Here is a 24,379-nt window from a genome sequence, read left to right as displayed (position 1 = left end):
TCCAATTCAGTGCCAAGTGAAGAGCCTAAATTAAGATACAAAGACCAGCTTCAGGATTATGGACCTGGTCTAGTGGGAGGTCCATGCTCATGGCAGGGGGGTTGGAATGAAATAATCTTTAAGGTCCCTTCCATCCCAAACCATTCTGTGATTTTAGGATTCTATGATTATCATTGTAGGGAATTGTTCCTGGTTAGACAAGTCCTTGGTTAGCTAGTTGCAGTCTGGAATACTTACACCATCCAGACAGTGTTGGCTGCTTCTGTATCAGTTCCAGTTCTGAGGTACCATTCCTATTTCGTTCCTTTCCCAGACTGCTTTCAGGATTTGTGGGAGATTAAAATCTCTTGTGGTACTTTTTTTTTGGTCATGTTGCAGAAATGTTAGAAAAAACACTGAGGCCACTTAAGGCACAGATTATGAGTTCCCAGCAGGAACCTCCATCTAATCGAAATCCCTTGTCTGTCACAACTCTACAGACCCAAAGAAAATAATTGCAAATGTTTCTGTTAGGAAGTTTTTGCTTTCCCTGAGGCATCCACCAAAACACTAAATGTCTGCATGTTCAGATTGGCTAATTCTGAGGTGAATCTTCATTTTTATTTCTTGGATATATTTTAAATATATATACCTTGTGCTCATTCAATTAGTTCCATGATGTCCATGATTGCTCCCAATCCAATATTTGTGATTCAGATTAATATGCCTTTTTACACATTTTAACTCTTCCATCCAAATCATTAATGAAACTATTTAATAAGGTAGAATCTAGTGTAATTCCCTGTAGACTCATAGTAAACACCTCCAAACCTATTCAACAGATTGTCGTTTGTCCTTAAAACTTGTTTATGTCTGTTTAGTCCAGAGGCAGGAGCCTCTGTGTGAACCATTCTGAGTTGTAACTTCAGAATACAAGTCTAAATTTAAAATCTATCAGGTGTCAAGTCAACCAGGAAATGGCTCTTAAGCCTTTTCTGACTCTCAGAATTTCAGCATCAAATGTTCATAGTCATTATTTAATGATTATTCCAAACATGAGCACTGAAGGACAGGGAGAAGATGCTGTTCTGTGCTTGGATTGATTGGTCTGTCCTTTCTAAAGAAGCCTGTATGATTCAATTGGATTTTTGCTTTCCCTTTTTATTTATTTGCATTTTTCCCTGGACATGCCTAGTGAGTGGCAGTCATATCCTACTGACTGAGCTGGAAGGCTGCTGGGGGCTCACCACTTTTGGTGGGCTGAAGGAAGGGCTAAAATGAGAGAAAACAACTGGGGATAGAGGAATATGTTCCTGCCCATGGCAGAGGAGCTGGAACTGGATGATCTTTAAAGTCCCTTCCAACCCAAACCATTCTGAGATTGTCTTTATGTTTTCATGCTGTGAAAACTCTTTACAGTCTTAATAAAGCCTTGTGCATGGTGTTGTTTAATTCAGTGTAAATACTCATATTTGCTTTGCTGATATGAAAATGTCAGATCTTTGTTGTGTTGCAGTCTCTCAGTAGGGAAATGTTGAAGTTGGTTGATTTTAGCTATGAGTAGTTTTTATTGTGGCCTCTGAGGGATTTGTTATTTCCCTCTGTGGTGATATGGAGAGACGAAGAGCTGAGAAGTGACAGCTTCCAGCTTGGGATATGATGTCTTTCTGAATCCCTCTAGCAGGACGAAAGCGTTCATTTGATGATGTCTTCAGACACCTGGCTCTTTTCTCTAGTGCTGGCTTAAAAATAAAGGGAGAAGTCCAAAGAGTTTTTACTGTGCTAAATCAAATTTTCCATGCATTAAATTAACTACATGGAGTAACTGCTTTTGGGGCCTTTGAAATAGTCACTGATTCTATTACAACAGTACTTGATTTCATGATGAGAAATTATAAAAAGAATGGATTTTTTTTTTCAGTTTGCCATTATGTATGGAGTTTCTGAACATTTTTAAAATTAATGTGAGAAGAAGAAAAATGGAGCTGGACTGGCTGCTGACCACACCAACCACGCAAAAGTTAAAGGGTCATTAAAAAACCAAGAAATTTCAAGTACTCTTCACAAATGAATGAAAAATAATTTGTGGTTCTTACTGCACAAAAGTTTAACCTAAAATATGTTTGAAAGTTAAATGCTTTTTTTTTGGTAATTGTAGGACCAAAGGGGAATGAGTCAATCTTCTGGCCTTTCAGTGCAAACAGTGACTATCCAGAAGCAATCTCAGGGATGTTGAATATAGTGAGATTTATTTGCTGTATTTTGTTTTATCCTTAGTTATTTCTAGCTAATGTGCCATTCTATATCTAACATTTACCTTGACAGACACAAAATCATTTGTAGAAAGGATTGTGGGAAAGCTGTGTACAACATGAGGTAATGCCTGAGGTTAGTTATTTTTTTGTGGTCAGGAACAGTAGCTTGTGAAATGCAATCATCACCTAACAAATAATGGTGTTTTAAAATGTGTTTTGTTGCAAGTAGAAAAACATCCAAAATGTCAAGGTTTTCACTGAATATCCAACTGCTATTGCCATGGTATAGAATCATTGAAGGGTTTGGGTTGGAAGAGACCTCAAAGGTTGTATCGTTGAAGCCCCCTGCCATAGGCAGCGATACTTTGCACTATCCCAGGTTGCTCAGAGCCCCATCCAGCCTGGCCTTGGACACTTGCAGAGATGGGGCAGCCACAGCTTCCCAGGGCAGCCTGTGCCACTGGTGCCTCAGGACCCTCGGAGTAAAAAAGTTCTTCATCACATCAAATCTAAATCTCCCCTCTTTTACTTTAAAACTCTTCCCCTTGTCCTATCCCTACCTACCACTAAAAGAAGGTGCTCTCATTCTTTTTTATAAGCTCTCTTTAAATACTGTAGGCTGCAGTGAAGTCTCCCTGGAGCCTTCTCCAAGCTGAACAGTCCCAGCTCTCCAAGCCTTATCAATAATCAATGTGCTGAGTGAGATTCCTAAAGTTTGTCCATGCTTGCAGCAGCTTGGGAAAAGGGTTTTTTCTTCTATCACTAAAATGGTGTGAGTGCTATGGTGCAAGAAGATATCAAGTACAAAGTGTTCAGGTGTGCTAAGATGTATTGGGGCTGCGCTGGTGTATTATCTACAGGTTGACTTCCAGTGTTTTAGAAATGCATTTGTTATTATAAATTCCTCAGGCAAACCTGTTACACTGAATTCCTCAGGCAAAGCTATTTTTGCTCCACAGTTATTGCAGATTACTCAGAGGAAATACTCTTTCAAGTGTTTATTGTTCAGCAGTCACTGTTTTCCCTGAACATCACATCAGTCACTCGGTTTCATTTCTACTTCCTGACCTGATAACTTCCAAGCCCAAAGGAGCTTTTAAGAAAGCTGCATATCATGATTCCCAGTGTAAATATTTGTGCAAGTACATGTCTAAATGCAAGTGCTAACAAACTGCTTTCTTGCTGAGGTCATAATTATCAACAAAATTTGCCTGAGTGTTCACAGATGTAAAATGAATGGGCAGCAGCTTCCCTTCTAAGCTAGTTTGTGATTTGGTAGCTCAGGTAGAATTTCTTTGCGAGTTTTGTGGGGTTTGGTGTGGTTTTTTTTTTTTGTTTTGTTTTTATTTTAATAAGGATCATCTGGTTGTATAATGGATTAAACAGAGTTTAAATTTCAGAAAGGTTGCTGGTAGTGTTGAGGCAAGGTAGACTTTTCACACCCCTTGGGAAAGCTGATGAAATTAAGGAAGCACTAGATCTTTTAGAGGAGTCAGAACAACTTGTGTGAATAACTCAGGATGATGCCAAGCTGTGGATCAGCTCGCCACTGGATGTCAGTGTTGCTCGGCAGTTTGAAGCAGGAATATAATTTCTATAATGTCTTCTATTCTTTAGGGCTGGGAATACTTCTGGGAAAGGTAACTACTTAAGTGAGGAGTGTAACTTTGTTATCATGGCTAAGGAAAGGGAAAAAAATTCCTATCACTGCAGAGACTGGGATAGTCTACAGATGGAGTTAAGGATGATCCTCCTGTGTTTGGATGTCTTAATAAATACTGGAAGGTTTTTAGTAGCTGTGATCTTTTATGTAGCTGCAATAAATCAGACATTAAGAGTCTTTTAAAAGTAAATATTTTTCATTACCTAATAGTGTAACACACGGAAGCAACATAAAATTTAGTTCTATGGTCTCCTGTGACTTTTCTATTGTATCTCTCATTTCTGTCTTAATTTCTTCCTAGGAAATGCCATTGATTTTGTGGTCCAGAATGCGATGTCAGAATCTCACGGGGGCAGACCCAGCGCATCAAAGGTTGTGATTGTCATCATGTCGGCAAGCTCACAAGATGCTGTGGAGGCTGCTGCCCTTTCTGCAAGAGTGAACAGTAAACCCCGTTTCACTGTCACTATTTATCAGTAGAGTTGTTATTACTTTTTAAGTAATGAGCTAGAACAAAAGATGGAAAAAAAAGACACTGGTGTGTTCATATAAGTTCTGGAGTTACTGTGCATAGTGTTGTGGTAAGGAACAGATCTGAAAAAAACATGGCCCATGAAGATGCCTTTGAGGTACTGGGAAATTGAGGACCCATCTGCAATTAAGGCTGACAGCTTCCCCAGGACTTACAAATTAGTAGCGTCTCGTTTTCTGAGATCGTGTGGGTAGACAGGGATAACAGAAATGGGATCTAATATCATAAATTCAGTATTATTGCAGTACAGTGAAACTTGAAAGGTTCACTCTAGTAATAATAATAATGATAAATAGAAATAATAATCATAAAGATAATAATTATAATAATAATTAGAGGTTTTGATCAGATTCTTCACTGACCTCTACAGGAATATACTTTTACTATCAATGTGCTGCCTGATGATTTTTCAAGTTTTCTGGCTGTTTTTTCAGTACCTCAGGTTCCTCAGGTGTTCAGCTGAGGAACTTTGACTTTGTTTGAAGGTTGCTCTGGGAGGTATTGAATAAGGCATGGACTGTATTACAACTATCAACTGTTATTTTTAATTAAATGGTTTGAAAATAATCCAATTGCTGTGTAACTGAAGAAAGAAAACAGCATAATGAGATTCTTTTTTTTTTCATTAAAAAAGAGTGAAGATGTCATTAAGTCTGCAGCTGTGGGGTTTTTTTGTTTAATTTCATAAGATCATGAATGATCTTAGTATGCTTAGGACTAATAGAGCTCATCTTAGCTAAGAGAGAGATTAGACCAGCACCATTTCAGCCCTTAGTTGCCTTTAGCCAATGTGAGGGAAATGATGCAACACATGAAAATTAGTGTTGGAGAAAAACTATTCCCAGTCATATTTTTTTTTAGAAACAAATGAAAAAATAAAAGAGATATCATCTTTGGGTTGGAAAAGACCTTTAAGATTATGATGTCCAACCATTAACCCAGCAGTGCCAAGTCCCACATACTTTAAGTACTTCCAGGGATGAGCATTCCATGTCCATAAGCAATGATTTTCTCCTGTGCCTTGCCTATGTCAAACCCTTCCTTCTCTTTTCCTAGGAGTATCCCTGTTCCCAGTTGGTATTGGGAACAGATATGATGAAGGGCAGCTAAGGACTTTGGCTGGGCCATCTGCTGCTAACAGAATAATGAAGCTCCAGAATTTTGAAGATTTATCCACTATGATCACGTTGAATAGTGAATTTATCAAAAAAGTGTGCATGGGTGAGTCCAAAAGTCATGACCTTGTGTCTGGAGCAAAACACAAAAATTGAAATGCAAAACCAGATGATTTTTCTTGATACGTGAAGGCAATCAGATGCTCTGTTGTCAGTGTTCCACTGACAACCATCACAAATGCTGACCCTAGACCACCTTCATAACTTAGGTGTGAAACCAAATTTCAGCCCTTTAAATATATATCCAGCTACTATTCCAATTAGCCAAATTCCAGCAAAGTTTTTAGAAGTGCTTAGGCCTGAACTTTCAAGCTTCTGTCTTAATAAACATCAATCTTGGTAAAAATCTTGATAATCAGTACTCAGGACGGGTCAATAACTGAAGGACACCAGGAAAGTTGAAGCTGTCATGAATCAATGGGGCATCTTTCAGAAGTTTCAGAAAAATTGTGAGCAAAGATTTCAAGTGATGTGTTTTTCAGACATTGTTATGTGCATGTCTACAGAAAATTCAGCCAAAATAGAAGGCAAAAAGAAAAATAATAAAGAATTTCCTTTCCCAGGGAAACAGATACTGGGGAAAAAAAAGTGTGAAGTGTTTTAAACAAGCATTTACTTATTTATAGATGACAGCGCTTCTTCTCTAAGGAACCTTGCTTCAACAGTGACCAGGATTTCACTTCTTTACCTCCTTGATCTGGATACAGATATTTATCCCTCATCTTGTTGTTGTTATTCTTGTTCCAATAACATCCACATGTTCTCCCCACAAGCCACTGCCTCGTGGTGTTAGTCATTGCACAGGTGTTTGCCAGCATTATGAGGGCTTAGTTACATCTCCACTACAATAAATGGACTTTTTTTTTGTGGAGTCAAGGAGCTATGAGAATGAGGAAGTTGCAGAGTGTTCACAGTCCAGCTTGGAGAGATCCGATCAGCCTCCACTGGGATCACTTCTGGCATTTTAAAATCTCTCCAGAGAATCAAACAGCTGCCATTTTCTTTCCTCTCTTTAAAAAAAATAAATTAAAGATGCATTTCCTCTCTTCACACTGTAAAACGTGATTTTTCTTGCTGTAAATTACATTGATCAGAGATTTAGGATGGGGAGCAGGAATTTGGAACCAATAATTATTTTCTTATAGCAATCTGTGCTATAACCTATCAGTACTGGAGGTGAAAGCTTTGTATTTTTTATGAAAGCTTTTCCAACAGCTCAAAAAGCTGTTGAACTATAGACAAACTTGAACTATAGACATATTCAACACCTAAGATCTGAGAAATTCAGCTCTCTTGCTGATGGTGAAGACTTTGCTAGGCGGCAAAAAACAATCCTTTTTTTTTTTGTGGGCATTAATTTTTGTTTGGATTTTTTTCCTTTTTGTTTTGTTTTACATAAATTTCATCCAATCTGTGAAGCATAATTTTCCCCTCTTGACTCATACAGTTAGATTTCTCATGCAGAGGGAGTCTTGCCTTTTGTATGGAAGTGTACCAAAAATAATACCATTAAAAAAAGGTTTTAAAGAGTTCCTAAATGATTTCAAAATACATTACTTATCCTGGAAAAGACAGAGAAGAGAGTGTATATAGGGGTAGCATAGTCTAGTATTCTACAAAGAATTTGCTAATCAGTGTCTTAATATCCTAGAGATTTTGTCATGCCATGGTACAAAAATGAAATTGCTTCCAAAATATCTTTAGGTTTGTAGTGAAAGCATACAAACATAGAAGCTGTAATTCAGTGTGTACCCTGTGACTGTTTAACTGATTATGTGAAAAAAATGCTCATCACAGTCATAACTAAATGTAAGGAAACTGAATTTGGGTGTTCTTATTACAGCTATTTGTGTAGTTATGCTGTATTGATCTTCCTGAATTTAATAAATGTGAGTGTGGAAATTGTCATTACTTGCTAATTCCCAGGAGTGTCCTCAATGGATCACAAGACTCTGAGGTAAGGCTGGACTGTGCCTCAGAGCCAAAGCCATGGTCATCCTTTAAGCACCATCTGGGCAGAGCTGTGGCTGTACAAGAAGTGCTGTAGAATTGCAGCCCAGTTTTTGCTCACAGAGTATTTTGGGACCACGGTCATTGTTTATGCCTTCTGTGACTTATTCTTATGCTCTTTGAACAAATGCCTGCAATCTTCAGGTACGGATTCACACACTCTAGCACAAAACCCCTAAACTTCTCACAACTTAAATTAAGCTTTTTAGTAAGCACTCTCTATTTTGATGATCATCGCTTAAAAGGCTAGATAAGGGAATGGGATCACTAAAAGATGTCTGCTTCTCTTTCAGACCCAGTCAGAGAATGCATAGATGAGGATGGAAACAAAAAGAGAGTAAGTGCATTGCCTGCTTTGGCCATCTGGCTTTTAAGTTGCAAAGTTTGTACAATAACATGAATATCTTCACAGTTAACCTAAAACAAAAAGCATGAGACAATATAAAGAATGATTTTTGAAGAAGAAAATGTTGGATTTTGAACTGGTGGGATAACTTTGCATACAGAGGAGGCTTCCTTTAACATTATCTCATCTTGCAGAGTGTTGAATGTTATTGAAGTCAGTGCAGAACCACTGCGGAACAGTGACAATGTTTGTCTTCCCTGACAGCAAAAAATGCATTTTCTTTTCTTGGTGAGAGGACTTCTGGGACAGAAGTGGCCAAATAAAGGTGCATGTGAAGGGACAACCTCATTGTCCAGCCACTGTCCTTCTGCTGAAATTACAAATACCTTGTCCCTATGGCAATTTTACAGGAAGATAATTATTGTGTGATAGTTATTTCTCTAGATAAAACCATCTCTTTAGCAAGAAAATCAAATTTCTTGGAGTTTGTTTGTGAAAAGTTCTCATTAATACTGAGAAAATGCTCAGAAGTGTAAGTAAGCTTGTCTGATCTCTCAAAAGTGATCCCACACTAAAAAATTGGTGTTCCAGATGTTATAAATGGTTCAGATTCTTCATCTTAGGTGAAATGCCAAGGTTTTTCAGAGTATATCGTACTACATGCATTTAAAAATATTAGCGTACGCTTGTGCTGTGTTTTCTAGTAGGGATCAGTTATGAGTTCTACTCTAGTATTCATCTTGAATTTCCAATACATAAAAAATATTCCTTTGGTTTTTCCCTTGTGAAGACATGACTGTGAAGGTAGGGTATGGCTAATAAGTGAATATGAATTACCTGAACACAGGAAATATATCAAAGCTGCTTTATGTAGTTGGCCTCAGTCAGCTGATCAGAATACAGAAAGGCTTTAGCTGAATCAGACACAAAGTATAATCTGATGGCTTTGAGGCTGACAGCTTAATTAAGAAAAAAAACCCCAACAAACGAAAACTAAACTTGAAAAACTTCTTTATTAAGAAAAAAAAATAATCAGATTTTGTTTGAACTGAATGTGACCAAGCCTCTGGGCTCCTAGAAGCAGACATGGTTATGTATAGACAAGTGCTGGGAAGGCTAAACTTGAGTTTCAGACATGTCAGGTTTCATTTTTGGGGGTGATAAACTTAAAGCACAATTTCTGTTCTGGCTGAAATGCTTTTAGAAGGAAACGGACCGGGCTCCAGTCCATATGAGCCGCACTTTCAAATGACAGCCTTTAGGGGGATTTTGAGTTGCCTCTTCTGTCAGCCAGGAAAAATAGGTGTTGGAAGGCGCTGTGAGGCCACAGCCTTCTGGAGCATCCATCCCATGGAGCCTACAGGCCACTGTGGAAGTTCCTGCCTCTGTGGTGCAGCATCCTCTGCTGTGGCTCACTGGCCCTAAGGTGCCGCTGTTCTGTTCCCCTCTTCCAGCACAGCCCACAAATTCACAGGAAGAATCAAGGCTCTTCCTTCCCTGAGTCAGAAAACACAGGCTTTTATATCGGCTTCATAATCTTTCAGGCATTGCTCCGAGAATTCTTCCAGGAGGCTCAGCTCCTCAACTGGGATGTCTGTCACGCACCTGGAGATTGTGGGAACTGGTCTCCTGCAGTTTGAGAGGAAATCTGAGTTCTCAGGATCAAAAATCTCAACTTAAATCCTATCAGTGTTTGGAATATGAGGATTTGTTACTTTTTTCACATTTTGTTTTGTTATTACCCCTATCCTGGAAGTGACTGTGGAAGGAATATTCTTGATTAAGGTAATTGTTAGTAGCAGATCAAATGTGCTGGATTGGGCCAGAAATCCATCCAACCCCCTCTATTGTGTGGCCACAATTGGAGCCAGGGAAGCAATGTTAACAAATATGTATAAAAATTCCCTGAACTGTCCTAGCCATAAAAAATTTGTTACTCTGAGCTGCAAGTGGCACCTTTTTGTATTTGCTAATGCTTGATAGTTTTGTCCTTTGTGAGTTTGTTCAGCTGTTCTTTGAATCCTTGGAAGTCTTTAGTACTCATCAGGTCCAGTGGCAAGGGGTTGCAGGAGTGCCAAACATAGGCTGTGTAAAGAACCACTGGTTTAACGTTTTAATTTGACAGTTGGCAGAATATCAGGACAAGTATGATAAATTAGGTTTTGATTAGGGTTTTTTTTTTACATAGTTAATTTTCATTGTTAGTCTTGTTTTGAAATTTAGAAGCAGGCATAAAGATGGTAAAAAAATATAAAACAAAAAGTGTATTTTGTTTTATAATAGTGATATTTCCTCATGAAGTGATCTGTAGAGCAATTTGCATTTCAAGGCTGTTTAAGGTGGCAAACCCCATGTTCCTGAGCTATTACCATGACTTTTCTAGTATTGTTCAGCTCTTGGCTGAAGAGACAAAAAAACAAATAACCTCATCTAAACTAAGAGATGACAGCCAAGGGAGCTGCTGAGGTGTGTGGGTCTCTCTCCTGCAGATGCACAGCAAGACACAGAGTGTGCACGTCCAGGTCTGTAGGTTCAGAGCTTCCTCAGAGAGGAAGTCTGGGGCTTCCTGCAGTGTTCTGGCAGACTTATCCTTCACAGTTTAGAAACCCTGATTTTGCTTTCCTTTCTGTCCTCCTTTGCTCCTCATATCAATTGGGATTTGGGCTCTCTTTGTCTTCAGAGTCCCTGTGTTTTTCTCTGCACTAAGATTCTTAGGGTTTTTTTATTCTTCAATTTTTATTTTTTTAAAATGTCTTGTGCTTTGCTTTTCTTGTCCAGCTCTTAGATGTTTTCTAATAAATGTCCTATTAAAGAGTGACTAAAACCAATTAGGTATGTATGGAAGCCAGACTTGCACAGCTGTATATGTACCCTTCCAGGTGCTTCCACTTTCAGTGAGATGTAGGAGGGACAACTGTAATTAAAAAGCATTCTATCTCTTTCTGTAGAAATACTTTTGCTGTCCTTAAAGCTCCTCCTATTACTTTTCACGGCCTTCTCTAGGCTTACAAGCCTGAAAAAAAGTATTAAGCAACTTTCAGTTACCTTCTCAAAGTCCTGAAACATATAAAACAAGTCCAGTAAATTAACCTGCATTTAATATGTAATTTTTTGTGGCCGCAAATGTGGCAGCTCTTGTTTAGACTTGATGGCATCCTCTAGCTCAGAGATACAGAGTAATACTTTCATAATTACAAGAATTATCTGTGAGTGATGTTGTTACCTAGGTATTTTTATCCCTTTTTTCTTCTCTTCTATGGGAATGATGGGTAAACTGTGGAGGACGGGATGGAAGATGTCCATACTCAGTATCAATTCTCTTTTCTTCTCCACATTTCTGCTTGTGAATATCAAGGAATGTTACCCAGCTCACAGAAGCACCAATTCACTTGTACTGGTGTTTCTGGATTCACTTCTGGAGACAACTCTGGGAAGTGCTGTTTCCCACATTTGGAGGTATTCCTGGGAATGCCCGCTTCAGGGATGAATGCTGTTTTAAAACTCATTCAACCTGCTTATGGACTTTAGAGCTCTGTAGGATTGGAGCCAGAGAACTTAGCTTTCTGCAGATAGAAATCTTGAGACATTGCACATCTATTTCTCTGTCATTTATTAGTACATAATCCCAGTGTCTTAAAATTCAGACTGTCCTTTAGAAAACAGGAATATATTTTAAATTTAATTCTTTAGCTCTAGAAATCCACTATGTACATGTAATAACACTGATCTGTACAGGAACAATTTTCCTTTGGGAAGAGAGGAGCTGTTTTAAAGTTTCAGAGTTGACAAAATACAATATTCCACGCTTTCCTAGTCTGGAACAAATAGTAATTCCTGCTGTGTTCTGACCATCTGTGGCTTATGAAAAGTGAAGGATTTGAAATTTAAAGTAAAGCTGGGGGAAAGTCTTCATTGCTCTGCTCTCCATGCATGTTGTAGGATGGCAAAGCTCTAACTATAGGTGGTTGGAACAAAATGTCTCCTATTGTAGACTGTTATCTTTAGCTTGGAATTTCAGCCTGCTTCTTAGTGTTTCTAGTTTAAACTTTCTCATCCTCATGAAGTCCTTAATAAAGTGCATTCCATTTATTTTCCCAAGGCTAATATGAGTAGCACTGCTGTCAGGATCACTTCACTTTCTGGCTGTAGTTCCATGATGTTACACCGGTAGTTTATATACAGACACGAACAGGACGGGGCCACTGGAAACAGTGTCTTGAGCTTTTATTTTTCCAGCATCAATCTCATTACATTGTTATGACAATGGAGAGGAAAGATGCTACAGCTCGCTGCTCCGGCAGGAAGCCAAAGAAACTTAGTGTTACAACATACCATAAGACAGTCTCAATCTCAGTCTCAGCCAATCACATAGAGCAAAAGCATATTGACAGTAGTTCTATATGATAATCTGAAGCACATGTAATTCTGGTTAAAACAATAACGGCCTATTCTCCAACACAATGGCTTGTTTATAAGAGACAAAGCACAGAGCTCTATTCATAATTAACCTTCTAAAATATACACTGAATACACTTGTTGCAACTTAGAAGGCCTATCTACACAGCTCTTCTTGTTCTATTTCCCATGTCTTCGCTACAGCTTAGAAAACTTTTCTGCTGCCTTAGCACTGTTCACAAATCTGCTGTCTGAGGCCTGTCTTTTTACCACCTTCCTAAAACCTTCTGATTTTTATGGATTCCCACAATTCCCCCTCTCTGTTGACCTAAAAAGAAACTTTCATAGCAGTGTTGTTTACTACTTGAGTTTCATAGCCCTACTATAGCATTTTTGCTTACTATCTGCTTGAGGCCTATTCTTGTTGACACTAAACGTTGCTATGTTACAGCACAGCAACTTAATGCTGTGAAGGCCTAGTCAGTGAAAAAGATACGAATCACGTCTGACAATATTTACAAGTCATTGTTCAAAAAACTCTTGTCGATTCCAGGGTCTTAACTCAAAACCTTCCTCCCTTTCTATACTTTCATCAGTCATTTCCGTGACGGATGAAAACCTTCTGAATTTTATAGATTCCCACATCATGACACCAGCCAAACTTTGCATTTTAAATGGTTTCAGTTGTTCCATATCTGTGTTTCCCTCCCTAGCCTGGTGATAAATGGACATTACCAGACCAGTGCCACACTGTGACCTGCTTCCCAGGAGATTACACAGTTCTGGAGAGCCACCACATCAACTGTGAGAGGATGCCAAAGCCTGTGTGTCACAGCAGCCTTCCTGCTCTTAAGGTGGAGGAAACTTGCGGCTGCCGATGGATGTGCCCATGTGAGTATCTGTCTGTGGGTGCCTCTCCCGCCCCATCACCTGAAATGTTTTGACCACAAATGTAATGCTGAGTGGAACTTCTCAGCCACTGGACGCTTCAAAGGTGACCAGGGTGGCGGGAATTGCCATTTAATTGTTATACAGCCGTTTAAGCAAATAATTAGGAGTGTAAGAGCCTAACTGATGGTGGAATGCCTAATGCTACTTGCAAGTTCAGGGCCACTGATTTTTTTGTATTAGCAGAATGACAGTGTTTTATCAGGGAATCTCACACTCCATTTCCAAAGCTGTGTGAGCTGGGAAGGACGAAGTACAGGAGAAACCAGGAATTTATCTCAGCTAACTGAAAGCAAGCAATGGATTCTTGGTCCATCTCGAGGCTTAAGGGTTTGGCCTTCCCTCAATCAAGGAGGTGTAGTACAAAGACATGAGCAAGAAATTCTCTCTGCTACCATATGACCTCACACGGAGTATCTGAGCAGAAGGCTGAACACTGTGTGATTGGTGCCTGGGCTGGGATGACAGGAACAGGAATTAAGTGCATCCACTCACATTTACAGGGTTAGAGGGATGCAGCCCTAAGGCTAGTGATCTATTTATTAAAACATAAGTGGGTTTAAATCTAAATTAATATGATTACTTCTTAGAAGTAGATCATAACTCTCTATATATACACACACCTCCTCTTCACAACATATAATCTCAATTTAAAATGTCCTCTGCTGAGCTGGCTGATTTAAGTACAATTTCTTCCAGACACTGCATGAAATACCAAAGCTCATAGCTGGATTTTGATCCCTGAACTCTTAGGCATACAAAATTTTTTACACCCATTGTTTTGACATTTCCTAAAAGTGTATTTGATGATCTAAATGCTTAACACTTGAAATCTAACATTTCTGGTTTGCTACAAGGATTTTGAAAAAGAAGAAACATCTAAAATACTTATAACTATCCATCTGAAGATGTTTAGAAGATAGTCTTAGTGATACCTAGCCTTAAGAAGTGCATCTTTATTAAATTTCTTGATCCTAAACACATAGCTAGCAATATGAGGGCATTACTTTTGGCATGCAAGACATACCTTCATAAAAAACCTTCTGAAAGGAGTAAATGAAAATAACCTTTTATACTGTTAGCTGATTAGCAGGAAAAGCCCTATAGGTCACTCAAGTTAAGATGAGCTAGGAATTGTCTCTTTATGAATTTAATGAGCCATGGTACTCCAATTTTTTTTTTCCTGAGGTTGACCAACTTGTGAGGGAAAAGTAGGTAGCTTTCATGTTGCAGAAGGAGGGAACAACCCTCCCCCCACGCCCAGCTGATTAAAAACCCCCATGGGTCAAGTCCTTTTTTAATGACTGCTCAGTGCTACCATGGTGATTCTGTGCCAACTAAAGCAACATCCATAGCAGCTGGAAAGCTTGATTCTGTTGCTGTGAAACAAAACTCTCAGCAATCAGAAAAGCAGGGATGGGCATAGCAGAGGAGGTGCTGAGTAGGAGCTCTGTGTGAGGCAGCACCTCTGTTGTTATGGAAGGAGGCTTGTTAGGCACCCATGAAAATGCTGCTAAATTGACACATGATTCACTCATTTAGAGAGCTATAACACAATTTCCAGCCATGTCTTGACAGTGTGGATGATGTGACAAATGCTCCTGCAAAGAGGAAGTCCTTGAAAGGAAAAAGTGTTCTTAGGTCATCTGAGTTCTGAGGATAGTTCAGGAGTTACGCTGCAAAGGTGCTTGCTTGCTGAACTAGTTACCAATTTTACAGCAGCGTGATTTGCAATGTGATTCATGGCTGTTGTGTGCTCTTAGACTGTTCTGAAATGGATCACATTAGTGTATTGTGTGCTACAGAACCCCTTGAGAAATTTAAAAGGATTCCCAGTATCCTTAAATTTTTTGTAATGTTCACGAGTAAGTAAAGATTGAGAAATGTGGTTTTATTGCTAACTCATTTCATTGTTATTTATGTATGAACTTTATAAGCATTTATGGTAAAATATCTGAAGATCCTCCAGTGCTCCAAGGGGCAGGCTCCCTCCCTCCCTCCCTCCCATGCTGTTTTTCCTGGGAAATTAAATTTGAAGGTCATTGATTAGGGAAAAGATTATTCTCAGCTAGAAGCAAAGTACTGAATTATTAACAATGGTAATTTCTCCCCTTACATGTTTTGCTGGCATTGATTTTATTGTCCTTATTATCCTTTAAGCAAGAGATTTGAAAATATATGAACCAGGAGCATCAGGTTTTGTTTTGGTTCTTCTGGGATTATAATCTTCCTTGTTTTCCAGTTTTTGAAGACAAGAAAGTGTTTATAACCCAATGACCAGGACACTGAGCAGCTATCAGCTGGCCATTGGTTTATCCTGTGCATATTTTTTCTCTGCAGTTTTCCTGTTTCCTGTCTGAAAAACAGTTCGTGGATGTCAACTTGTGACACGTCTGATAAGGGTGAAATAGTGTCATTTGGAATCAAATGTAACACTGTATTGAATATCATGCAATGCAAAGGTTGAACAGAGTGGTACAGTCTTTCTACAAACAGTAAAGGGATTTTCCCTGTTTAATTTTTACATAAAATCTATTACTAAATCATATTGAATGTGAATAAGTTTTAGGCAAAGGGATTTTTTACAAGTTTATCCAAATCGTTTTTAATACTTACTGTTCTCAGACAAAGATATTGCAAAAAACCTCCATGTGTGATGAAGTATTTACAAAAGTTTCTTGTCAATGTTTGCTGCAGCATTTGCAATTCATTACCTTCTCCTCTTTCCCAGTTAATTGGTTCCCCATGCCCACAACAGTTGTGAAGAAACAGTGAAATTTAAAATGTTTTTACTTTTTTTTTGTTGTTGTTTATTTTCAGGTGTCTGTATAGGAAGTTCATCTCAACATATTGTCACTTTTGATGGGCTGAATTTTAAGCTGACTGGCAACTGCTCTTACACCTTATTTCAAGACTTGCACCATGATGTTGAAGTCCTACTCCATGAGGGGCCCTGCAGAGCAGCACCCAGGAGGAACTGCATGGACTCCATCGAAGTGAAGCATCATGGTGTAGGAGTGCAGCTCTTCAGTGACATGGCAGTAAGCAAACACCATGAATTCATCTGTGTATTGTCTGCTCATGCTGCAGAATTCAGGCTATGGGGACAAATTTCATCTCTTGATCCAGTTTCAGCCTATTTTTAACATCTCTTCTCCATTTCATGATACAATCAGTGTTTGCTTAATGAGCCAGACAAGTTTCCCCTCTTGTTCTCCCCGTTGTGCTGGTGTGCCAATGTCAAGAACATGGGTTTTGGCAATGTGTCCCTGACACTTCTGCCAGAAAGGCAGGATTACAGACAGGACATACTGCACGCTGATTCCCCTCTTTTGGTCCCTCACACTATGTTTGGTCCATGGGAAAGTGCTCTGTCCCTCACAGAGCTGCGCCTGACTGGCCAGCTGAAGGTCTAGGGAGTTGCTTCTCACCTTGTGTGCAAATGGACCTCAGCATTGGAAGAAAGGCTAGCTTACTATGCATTACATCTGTCTCATAGGCAGAGAATATTCAAACTCAGCCCATGTTTAAGCCTCTGGCTGCTCAGACATACAGGTGTTGGCCAACTTGCCAAAACAATCTCTTCTGACTCATGCAGCAAAACAGAGTGGACCAAAGCACCTCCTGCAAGTTCTGCATGGTGCTGGACAGCCTTGACTTCCACTGAGACATCATTTGAACCTTGTAATATGAGGTTGTTAGTCTGTAAACATGTGGCACTCAGAGAGTGTGCTTATATAGGAAAATGTTGGAAGAGTTCATGTAATTCACAGGATGAAGGTCAAGTATTTCTGTATAATTTTAGCCTCAATAGAAACCTCCAGCTGGCAAAATTGTTTTTAATGTCCAGATTCAGTTGGATCTTCAGGTATTTGTCAAGTCAGAATGTGCTTCAACTGTAAAATTGGGTTGATTTGTAACTGCTTGCTAGACCTGATGTGATGACCTCACCTTTTTTTTTTTTTTAAACAGGTGACTGTTAATGGTGAAAGGGTTTTTATCCCCTATTCCAGCAGCTTGTTTGAAATCACTGCATATGGAGAAATAATGCATGAAATCAAGTTCTCTCTTCTTGGACATAATCTCACATTTACTCCAAGAAACAATGAATTTATTCTTAGACTTAATTCAAAGAGCTTTTCTTCAGGAACAAAAGGGCTTTGTGGTAAGTTTGAAAGTTAGTAAGCTAGTACTTTTAACAGCTTCCTATTTGGGCTTGAACTTCTATTTATTTATTGCAATTTGTGAATCTCCAAATTTGTAAACTCTCTGGGTGAACTGGTCCTACACTTTTAGGGGAATACTGGATGTCTGTGTAGGTTTTTCTACTCTCATCCCCAATGTAACAGCTCACTGATGCCCAGTAATATTTTAGAAAGAACAACAGAGACAGCTTTCTGTTTTTTCTTGCTTCAAGTTATCTTTTCAAGGAGATTTGTGCTTTTTTTTGGATATAGGTTTAGTTGTAGATACTTATGAATTCAGTTCTGTGAGAAATATGACCAGTGCTTGCAGTGAAGGTGAAAAATTTGAGAGAGCAACTGCTGTCTGGGTGAGTTAATTCTGCAGTATCCTTAGTGATGTAATCTATACAGAGATTGTACCTCTGTGGCTTGACCTGTACCTCCTTTAGTGAGGAAATGAGAAACAAGACCCAGGGTGTTTAGGCCTCTGTTGACAACAGCAATAAGGAATATCACTAATTCCTTGAGCCACTCCAACCAGCGTCATCCACCCCATTCCTGTTTTTTCTCTAGGTTTATTTTAGTGCTGATTATTCAGAGATTTTTCTTTTCCTGTTACTCACCCTGCCAGGGCTGTGTGACCAGAACCACGTCAATGACTTCACGCTGCGCAATGGCTCTGCCACTGCTGACAGCAGCGTGTTTATCCAGGACTGGACGGTGGCAGAGCTGGGCAAGGTCTGTGACAGCCGGAGGGAGGACAGGTGCTCAGAGCGCACGCCTGACCACTGCCGCCTGCTGCTGTCGGACCGCTTTGCAGAGTGCCACAGGATCATCACCCCCAACATCTTCTACGAGGCCTGCATGGAAAGCAGCTGCTATGAGGAGGAGGCCTGTGAGATGATCACTTCCTACGCTCACATCTGCAGGGAGTATGGCGTCTGTGTAGACTGGAGAGCATCTGACCTTTGCCGTAAGAGTTTTACTCTGTGCTAAAACTGCTACAGAAATTGCCCTGCTTTAGGGCATCTCATCAGCGTAATATTAAGTTTTTGAATGTTCCAGATCAAGTTTATTGTACAAGTGGTATTGCAGATCTTGTAACTGGTTGATCACCTACTAAGCTGAATGTTATGAAAGAAGTGTTTCTTGGTACACTGATAAAATTCCAGACTAGGGAGAAATAAACTGTGAACAGATAACCACAGCTATGTGACAGTACCTAGCACTGCAGCCACCAAGCCTTTGTGGCACCAGGTTTGGGCTGAGAGTCTGCTAGGCTGTTTTAGCAGCAGGTATCATTGCTCTTGATGTGGACTTTGGATGGTCTGAGGTGGACAGAGAATTTCATAATTTGGACTAGTGGAATTGCTTCCCAGCCTGTCACTGTCACACCTGGCACAAAATAAGACTTTTCTTTGTAACAGTTTTCCCAAATCCTTCCATTTCCATCAAAGCTGAAACTTTTGAGAACGTGGTGGAAAAGCCAATGTGATTTTAAGTTTCTGCTGCAGGGAAAACCGGGGAAATAGCCTATCTTTGTGGTGTCATTTCTTGCCAGAACATGCCTGCTAGGCTGACTGAAGCAGCTGTAATTTGCTTTGCAAATCTGGTTCTTCTGCCTGGGTTTTGCTTATGTTTTGGAGGTGAAATGTTTGTGCTGTGTAGCAGGATGTGAGTATTGCACATTACCAGAACCCAACCAAGGCAAACAAGATACCCATGCTAGAGCCAAACTCAGACTTTGTATACCTTCTCTTCTAAATTCTCATAGACAAGTAATTCTGCTTTCTTTTCCTGTTTTTTTTTTCTTTTTTTTTTTTCGTTCCTGTTTTGAGGCATACCTAAAGATCTGCCAAAAATGCAAGGTATCATTAAGTACAAGTAAATAACTCTTGAGATGGCTTATTCTTCACCTCCTCCTGTTAACCTTTCTGCAGTGATGGTTGCAGACCTCCAGATAGTCCCTCAGCATGTTTGTTTAGTCAAGTGCCTTAGATGTGGATGTGTGTAGGAATTTTCTTTCCCAGCTACCTCTTTACAGAGTGTCTTGATGTTCCAGTTGTTTTCTCACCTCCTGCCTCTCTAGTTGAGTTGTTTATTGTTGCTTTGCCTTCTTTCCCTGGATACTTTTCATTTCAGAACTGAAGAACCAGTTTCCTAAAGGTACGATAAAAAAAAAGAAGTGTAAAACAAATGCTTTTTGATTTTTTTCATGTTTTAAACTCAGACTGGAGAAATGATGGGATAGGAAGTCATGCTTTAACATGGAAAGGGTTAATGCTAAAGACTTTTTTTCTGCTGCTAGAAGACTACTTGTAGACAGTTTAGCTGATGAATGTTTTCTTGTTTGTTTGTTTGGGAGCTTGGGTTTTGTCTCAATGTTTTTTGTCAAGGGACTGAAACAAAGTTTTAAAAACCTCACAGCAGTCACAGGCTAGGAAACAGGAAACACTTTTTTAAATTGAAGCTGTAGAGAAAAATAGACTTAAGGGAACACACAGTATGGAAGCTGTGTCCATAGGTTTTTTGAATAGCTGTAGCCCTAATTTTGTGTTTGCTTTCAGAGACAATATCCTCAGGTTTGTGAATACATCAGTAAGAACTTTGTTAGCTTACAGGGCTATACAACTATACTTGATTCAATTAATTCTGTTAATAAGACAATTCAGTTAAAAAGATGCAGAAATCCAGTAGGTTCAGTTTTGAAGTACCAAGATGTTTGTTTGTTAGTTTTCTTTAGTTGTGTGGGAACACTGCAGCCTATCAATAAAAAAAAAAAAAAAGAAAAAAAAGAAACTTTCTTCAATGCTTTACTCTCTTTACTCTGTCCTGGCTATCTCTTAACCATGCACTCTTACCATACAGATAAGGTTCTAAATTTTTGTCTGTGGCCCAATATTGGAAACAAATTTTGACAAGTGAACACTAACCGAAACCAACATATTGGTGAGTCATATGTTGCTGCTGATTTATGTGGCCTGAAAATATCGTTCACTGATTTGTGCTGCAAGGGATCAGATCCATTATTTGGGTAATGGCTTTCTAAAATTGAAAGAATGCTGAAGAAGGCTAGATAGGAAAGACTGATTTTCATTTCTTTAGATCTTGTAAATAAAGGTCGTGTTTTCTTCTGTCTTGCTCAGCAATGAAGTGTGCTCCACATCTGATGTACAACCACTGCCACATTTCCTGTGTGAAGAGCTGTGAGAATAATACCAACGTCAGTGTCTGCAAGGATTATCCCATGGAAGGCTGCTTCTGCCCAGAGGGAAAGGTGATTTTTGGTGACAGCTGTGTTAGTGAAGAAGTCTGCACTCAGTGTGTCAGTGAGGATGGCACACACCACCAGGTAACTGCGAGCACAGCAACCTCTGGCAGTGGTTGGAGTTCACAGCTTTGAAAGTAAATCTGTTTTCCCTTTGGATACTTTATTTTCTAGCTCAGTTCCTCCTAATCTGCTGGCTGTCAGCCCTGTTTAGTTCCCCTAGTGTGAAATTGGCTGGGACTGGATATAAAGATCACAGATGAGACTGTACAGACTTGGAAAGGCGTGACAATTCCATGTGGAGGGGTGTCTAGAGGAAAGAGAGGAAGAGTGATGGCATAAGTGAATATTTACCAAGATAAACATCTCCATTCAGCAGACTCTTATGAGTAATGACAATTTAATCATAAATCCTTTACTTAAAATGTCTTGTATTGTCTTTGAAAAGCTCACTGAAATCGTTATGAGGGGCAGTGGAGAGACAGGTGTCAAACTCTTCTCTGTGTGACCAGGAACAGGATCCACGGAATGGTTGGAGCTGTGTCAGAGGAGATTTAAGCTGGATATCAGAAAAGGTTCTTCCCCCAGAGGTGTATCAGGCACTGAACAGGCTCCCCAGAGAATGGTCACAGCCTCAAGGCTGCCAGAGCTCCAGGAGCATTTGGACAATGGTCTCAGGCACAGGGTGAGATTGTTGGGGTGTCTGTGCAGGGCCAGGAGCTGGACTTGATGATCCTTGGTGTAAGTCATTGGAGACTGATGGTGGCAACTAGTAGGCTGTATAATGTAATGTTAGTTCATAGGTGCTTGCATGAGGAGAGGAGGGTAAAGGGGAGGAGTATTGCAGTTGAGATGATAATTTTTAGCATTGTAGGAGGCTGAAATTGTGTAGGTGGTTGGAGCCTTGTGGGTCCTTTCCAATTTGTGTATGAAATATTTCCAGTGGTTAGTGGGGAATGGTGAGACCAAGTCAACTTTTTGTCAAGTGGTAGTTTGTCTGTCTAGATCTATATCATCTATATCTATATATATCAATCTATATATTTTATTTTTTTGAGGAGAATTATTCCTTTGATGAAATTAATAATTTTGATTTTACTGAAAATCCACTTAGCTTAGTTAAGGCAGCCCTCTCTCTGGCAGTATGAGATTAGGAAAAGGTGTGGATGCTTTTCCAAAGCTACAGTGAAAGACGCTGTTGATTCCAGCATCACAGAGTGGGTGTGTTCCCTGTTCCAAGTAGCAGGGGTGGTTCCTCTTCTCTCCCAGCTACTTAGCTCTTAGAGTTTGAACGTGCATCAGCCAGTCCTCTTCAATCCACCTTTTTGTTATGGGATTTGAAGGAGAAGGGACTTTAATTGCAGTGTTTTAAGGGCTTTTGATCCTTAATGAGATTTTTGGGGAGGATCAGCTCATGTACCTGTTTTGCCTCTCCATCATTGCAGGCTTAGCTTTATGAGCAATATAATAGGCACTTGGGTCAGAATTTCCTTAAACTCCTTCTTTTCTTCTGGTGTTCTCTGTTCTTTTCTACCCTAGATTGTGTTTGGGCTTATGGGATTTTAGTGCCAACAGTTAAACACAGTGGCTTAAAACATGTAACTATCTCTGAGTATAGATGCAGTATGCTTAGATTTGTCCTTTTTTTTTTCTTCCTATCTCTAATGGCCTCAGCAGAGTGTTAGTTTTAAACCAAGCTCCAGAGTTTTCCAGATGACAGCATTTTTTTTGTGGCATCCTGACCTCCTCTAGATGTTCTCACCCAGAACCTGGATTGGTTGTGCAAATTAAAATGTCTGATAATGCATCTTTCCACTTTTACCTTCCTATTCACATGGGTGTTAAATGTGTGGGTAACTTTGACTGAAGCTTTAATATCAATGATTTCCAATCTCGTGGGAAGGAGCAGTGACTGAAAAATTATTATCTTTACTGGTGGTTTCTGAATGTGCTCATTAACCCCAGGTAGTCACCACAGTGATGATTTTGGTGTTAGAGGTGTAATAGTGCTTTTCCAGTCTTCAGTCCATTGCAGAATCAAGTGACACTCCAAATAGTCTTAATATAAAAATAGGCACAATTTATTTTTCTGTGTTGAAGAATTAGGGAAGTTAAACACAGAGAAATAAATAGTGCATATTTTTATGTGCATAGGAAATTCTTCTCTGTTTTACTGATTAGGGAAAGCAGACACTTCTCTGTATTTTCTAAAATAATGCTGTTTCCCTTTTTACCATTGAACATGCAATCATGGTACGTAGTAGGACCAGTCCACTGTTACTCACAATAGCCTGCAATTGCATTTATACCTGAGCATTTTTGATGCTTAAAACAATGGTAATTCCTCATCCCATCCTTGCATTCTTTACATCTTTTGCTAAATTGGCACATGACAGTCATTGCAGAATTATGTGTCCCCGTAGTTTTTTACTGTTAACAGAGCAACCAACCCTTCATAGATTAATCTTCATGATTTTCCAGGTTAATGTTACTCATCCTCACCCACTCCCATCCTCCCATCCCATCATACCAGAGCATGGGATTTCTATGTAACACTCTGTTGGGTTTTTTTCCTTCAGCACATGGAAACATGGATTCCCGAGAACGAGCCCTGTAAGATCTGCACATGTCTCGATAACAAGAGGATAAACTGTACGGTCCGACCCTGCCCAACTGTCCAATGTAAATTCAATATTATTCAATATTATTAATTAATATTATTCAAATTTAGCTCTGTGACTGGACTTGAATTGATGCTCTGGTTCCTGGCTTCCTAGTTTATGTTCAAACTGGTTTTATGGATGTTTTCTCCAGCTGTTCAGTGTGGTCCGTGTGAAGTCGCTCGCCTGCGCAGGGGCCCTGGCCAGTGCTGCCCTGAGTACGAGTGTGGTAGGTTCTTGTACACTTTTGGAATCTTCTTGGTCTGTACTTTTTCCAGATATTTCTAAGGTATACAGTCCCTTTTAAAAATATATTTTATTCAGTACTGCATTTTTGATACCACTGAATTGTTGTAGAATCATCCATGTGGGAAACCAAACAGTTCCTAAGGATATGAGTCTCCATTCACTTCCAACTTTGTATCTCTTTCTGTAGTAGATGAGGAAGCAAATGGAGCAATTTTTTCTGTCTAAATGACATTAGAATGGTTTTTTTCTCAAGCATTAATTTTTGCATCATCTATATTTGCCGATTAAATATAACATTAGAGCCTTAATCCGCATAACCAGAGCTTGAACACTTCTCTGAGCTATTTTGAAAACAAACTCTGACCTGTTGAACTTTAATATACTTCATATTTTAAGACAGCAATTGAGTGTGAGTTTAATGGGGATGTGTATGTGTATGTGTGAGTGTGTTTTCTCGAGGGCTAAGTAAACATGGTTTTAACCACTCTCTGAATTTCTGCTCTTAGTTTGTGACCTGGTATCCTGTGATTTGCCTCCTGCCCCTGTCTGTGAGTTTGGCCTGCAGCTTGCCCTAACTAACCCTGGAGAATGCAGACCAAATTACACGTGTGGTAAGATAATTTTTCCTAGCAGGGAGTGACTCTGGAACACTGCATTTGAGCAACACTGACAACTTCCTTTAGGCATTGTTTTTTCCCCACTCTGAAAGGCTTAA

General features: G+C 39.4%; 1 protein-coding gene across 1 annotated transcript in view; it reads left to right on the top strand.

Annotated features, from left to right (window-relative positions):
* Positions 1-24,379, top strand: part of VWF (von Willebrand factor) — a 119,822-nt gene that overhangs the window by 71,988 nt on the left and 23,455 nt on the right. Inside the window, exons 31-41 of the mRNA XM_063154296.1 lie at positions 4,199-4,342; positions 5,486-5,650; positions 7,908-7,951; positions 13,069-13,246; positions 16,124-16,344; positions 17,276-17,468; positions 18,119-18,460; positions 20,634-20,839; positions 23,335-23,437; positions 23,570-23,644; positions 24,171-24,275. Of these exons, the coding sequence (XP_063010366.1) occupies positions 4,199-4,342; positions 5,486-5,650; positions 7,908-7,951; positions 13,069-13,246; positions 16,124-16,344; positions 17,276-17,468; positions 18,119-18,460; positions 20,634-20,839; positions 23,335-23,437; positions 23,570-23,644; positions 24,171-24,275 (1,776 nt within the window). The remainder of the gene's footprint in view (positions 1-4,198; positions 4,343-5,485; positions 5,651-7,907; positions 7,952-13,068; positions 13,247-16,123; positions 16,345-17,275; positions 17,469-18,118; positions 18,461-20,633; positions 20,840-23,334; positions 23,438-23,569; positions 23,645-24,170; positions 24,276-24,379) is intronic.

This window comes from Melospiza melodia, chromosome 4 (assembly GCF_035770615.1).
Source record: "Melospiza melodia melodia isolate bMelMel2 chromosome 4, bMelMel2.pri, whole genome shotgun sequence".
Classification (NCBI taxonomy): domain Eukaryota; kingdom Metazoa; phylum Chordata; class Aves; order Passeriformes; family Passerellidae; genus Melospiza; species Melospiza melodia.
Note: the sequence above shows the minus strand (reverse complement) of the source record. Positions and strands in the feature narration are given on the sequence as shown.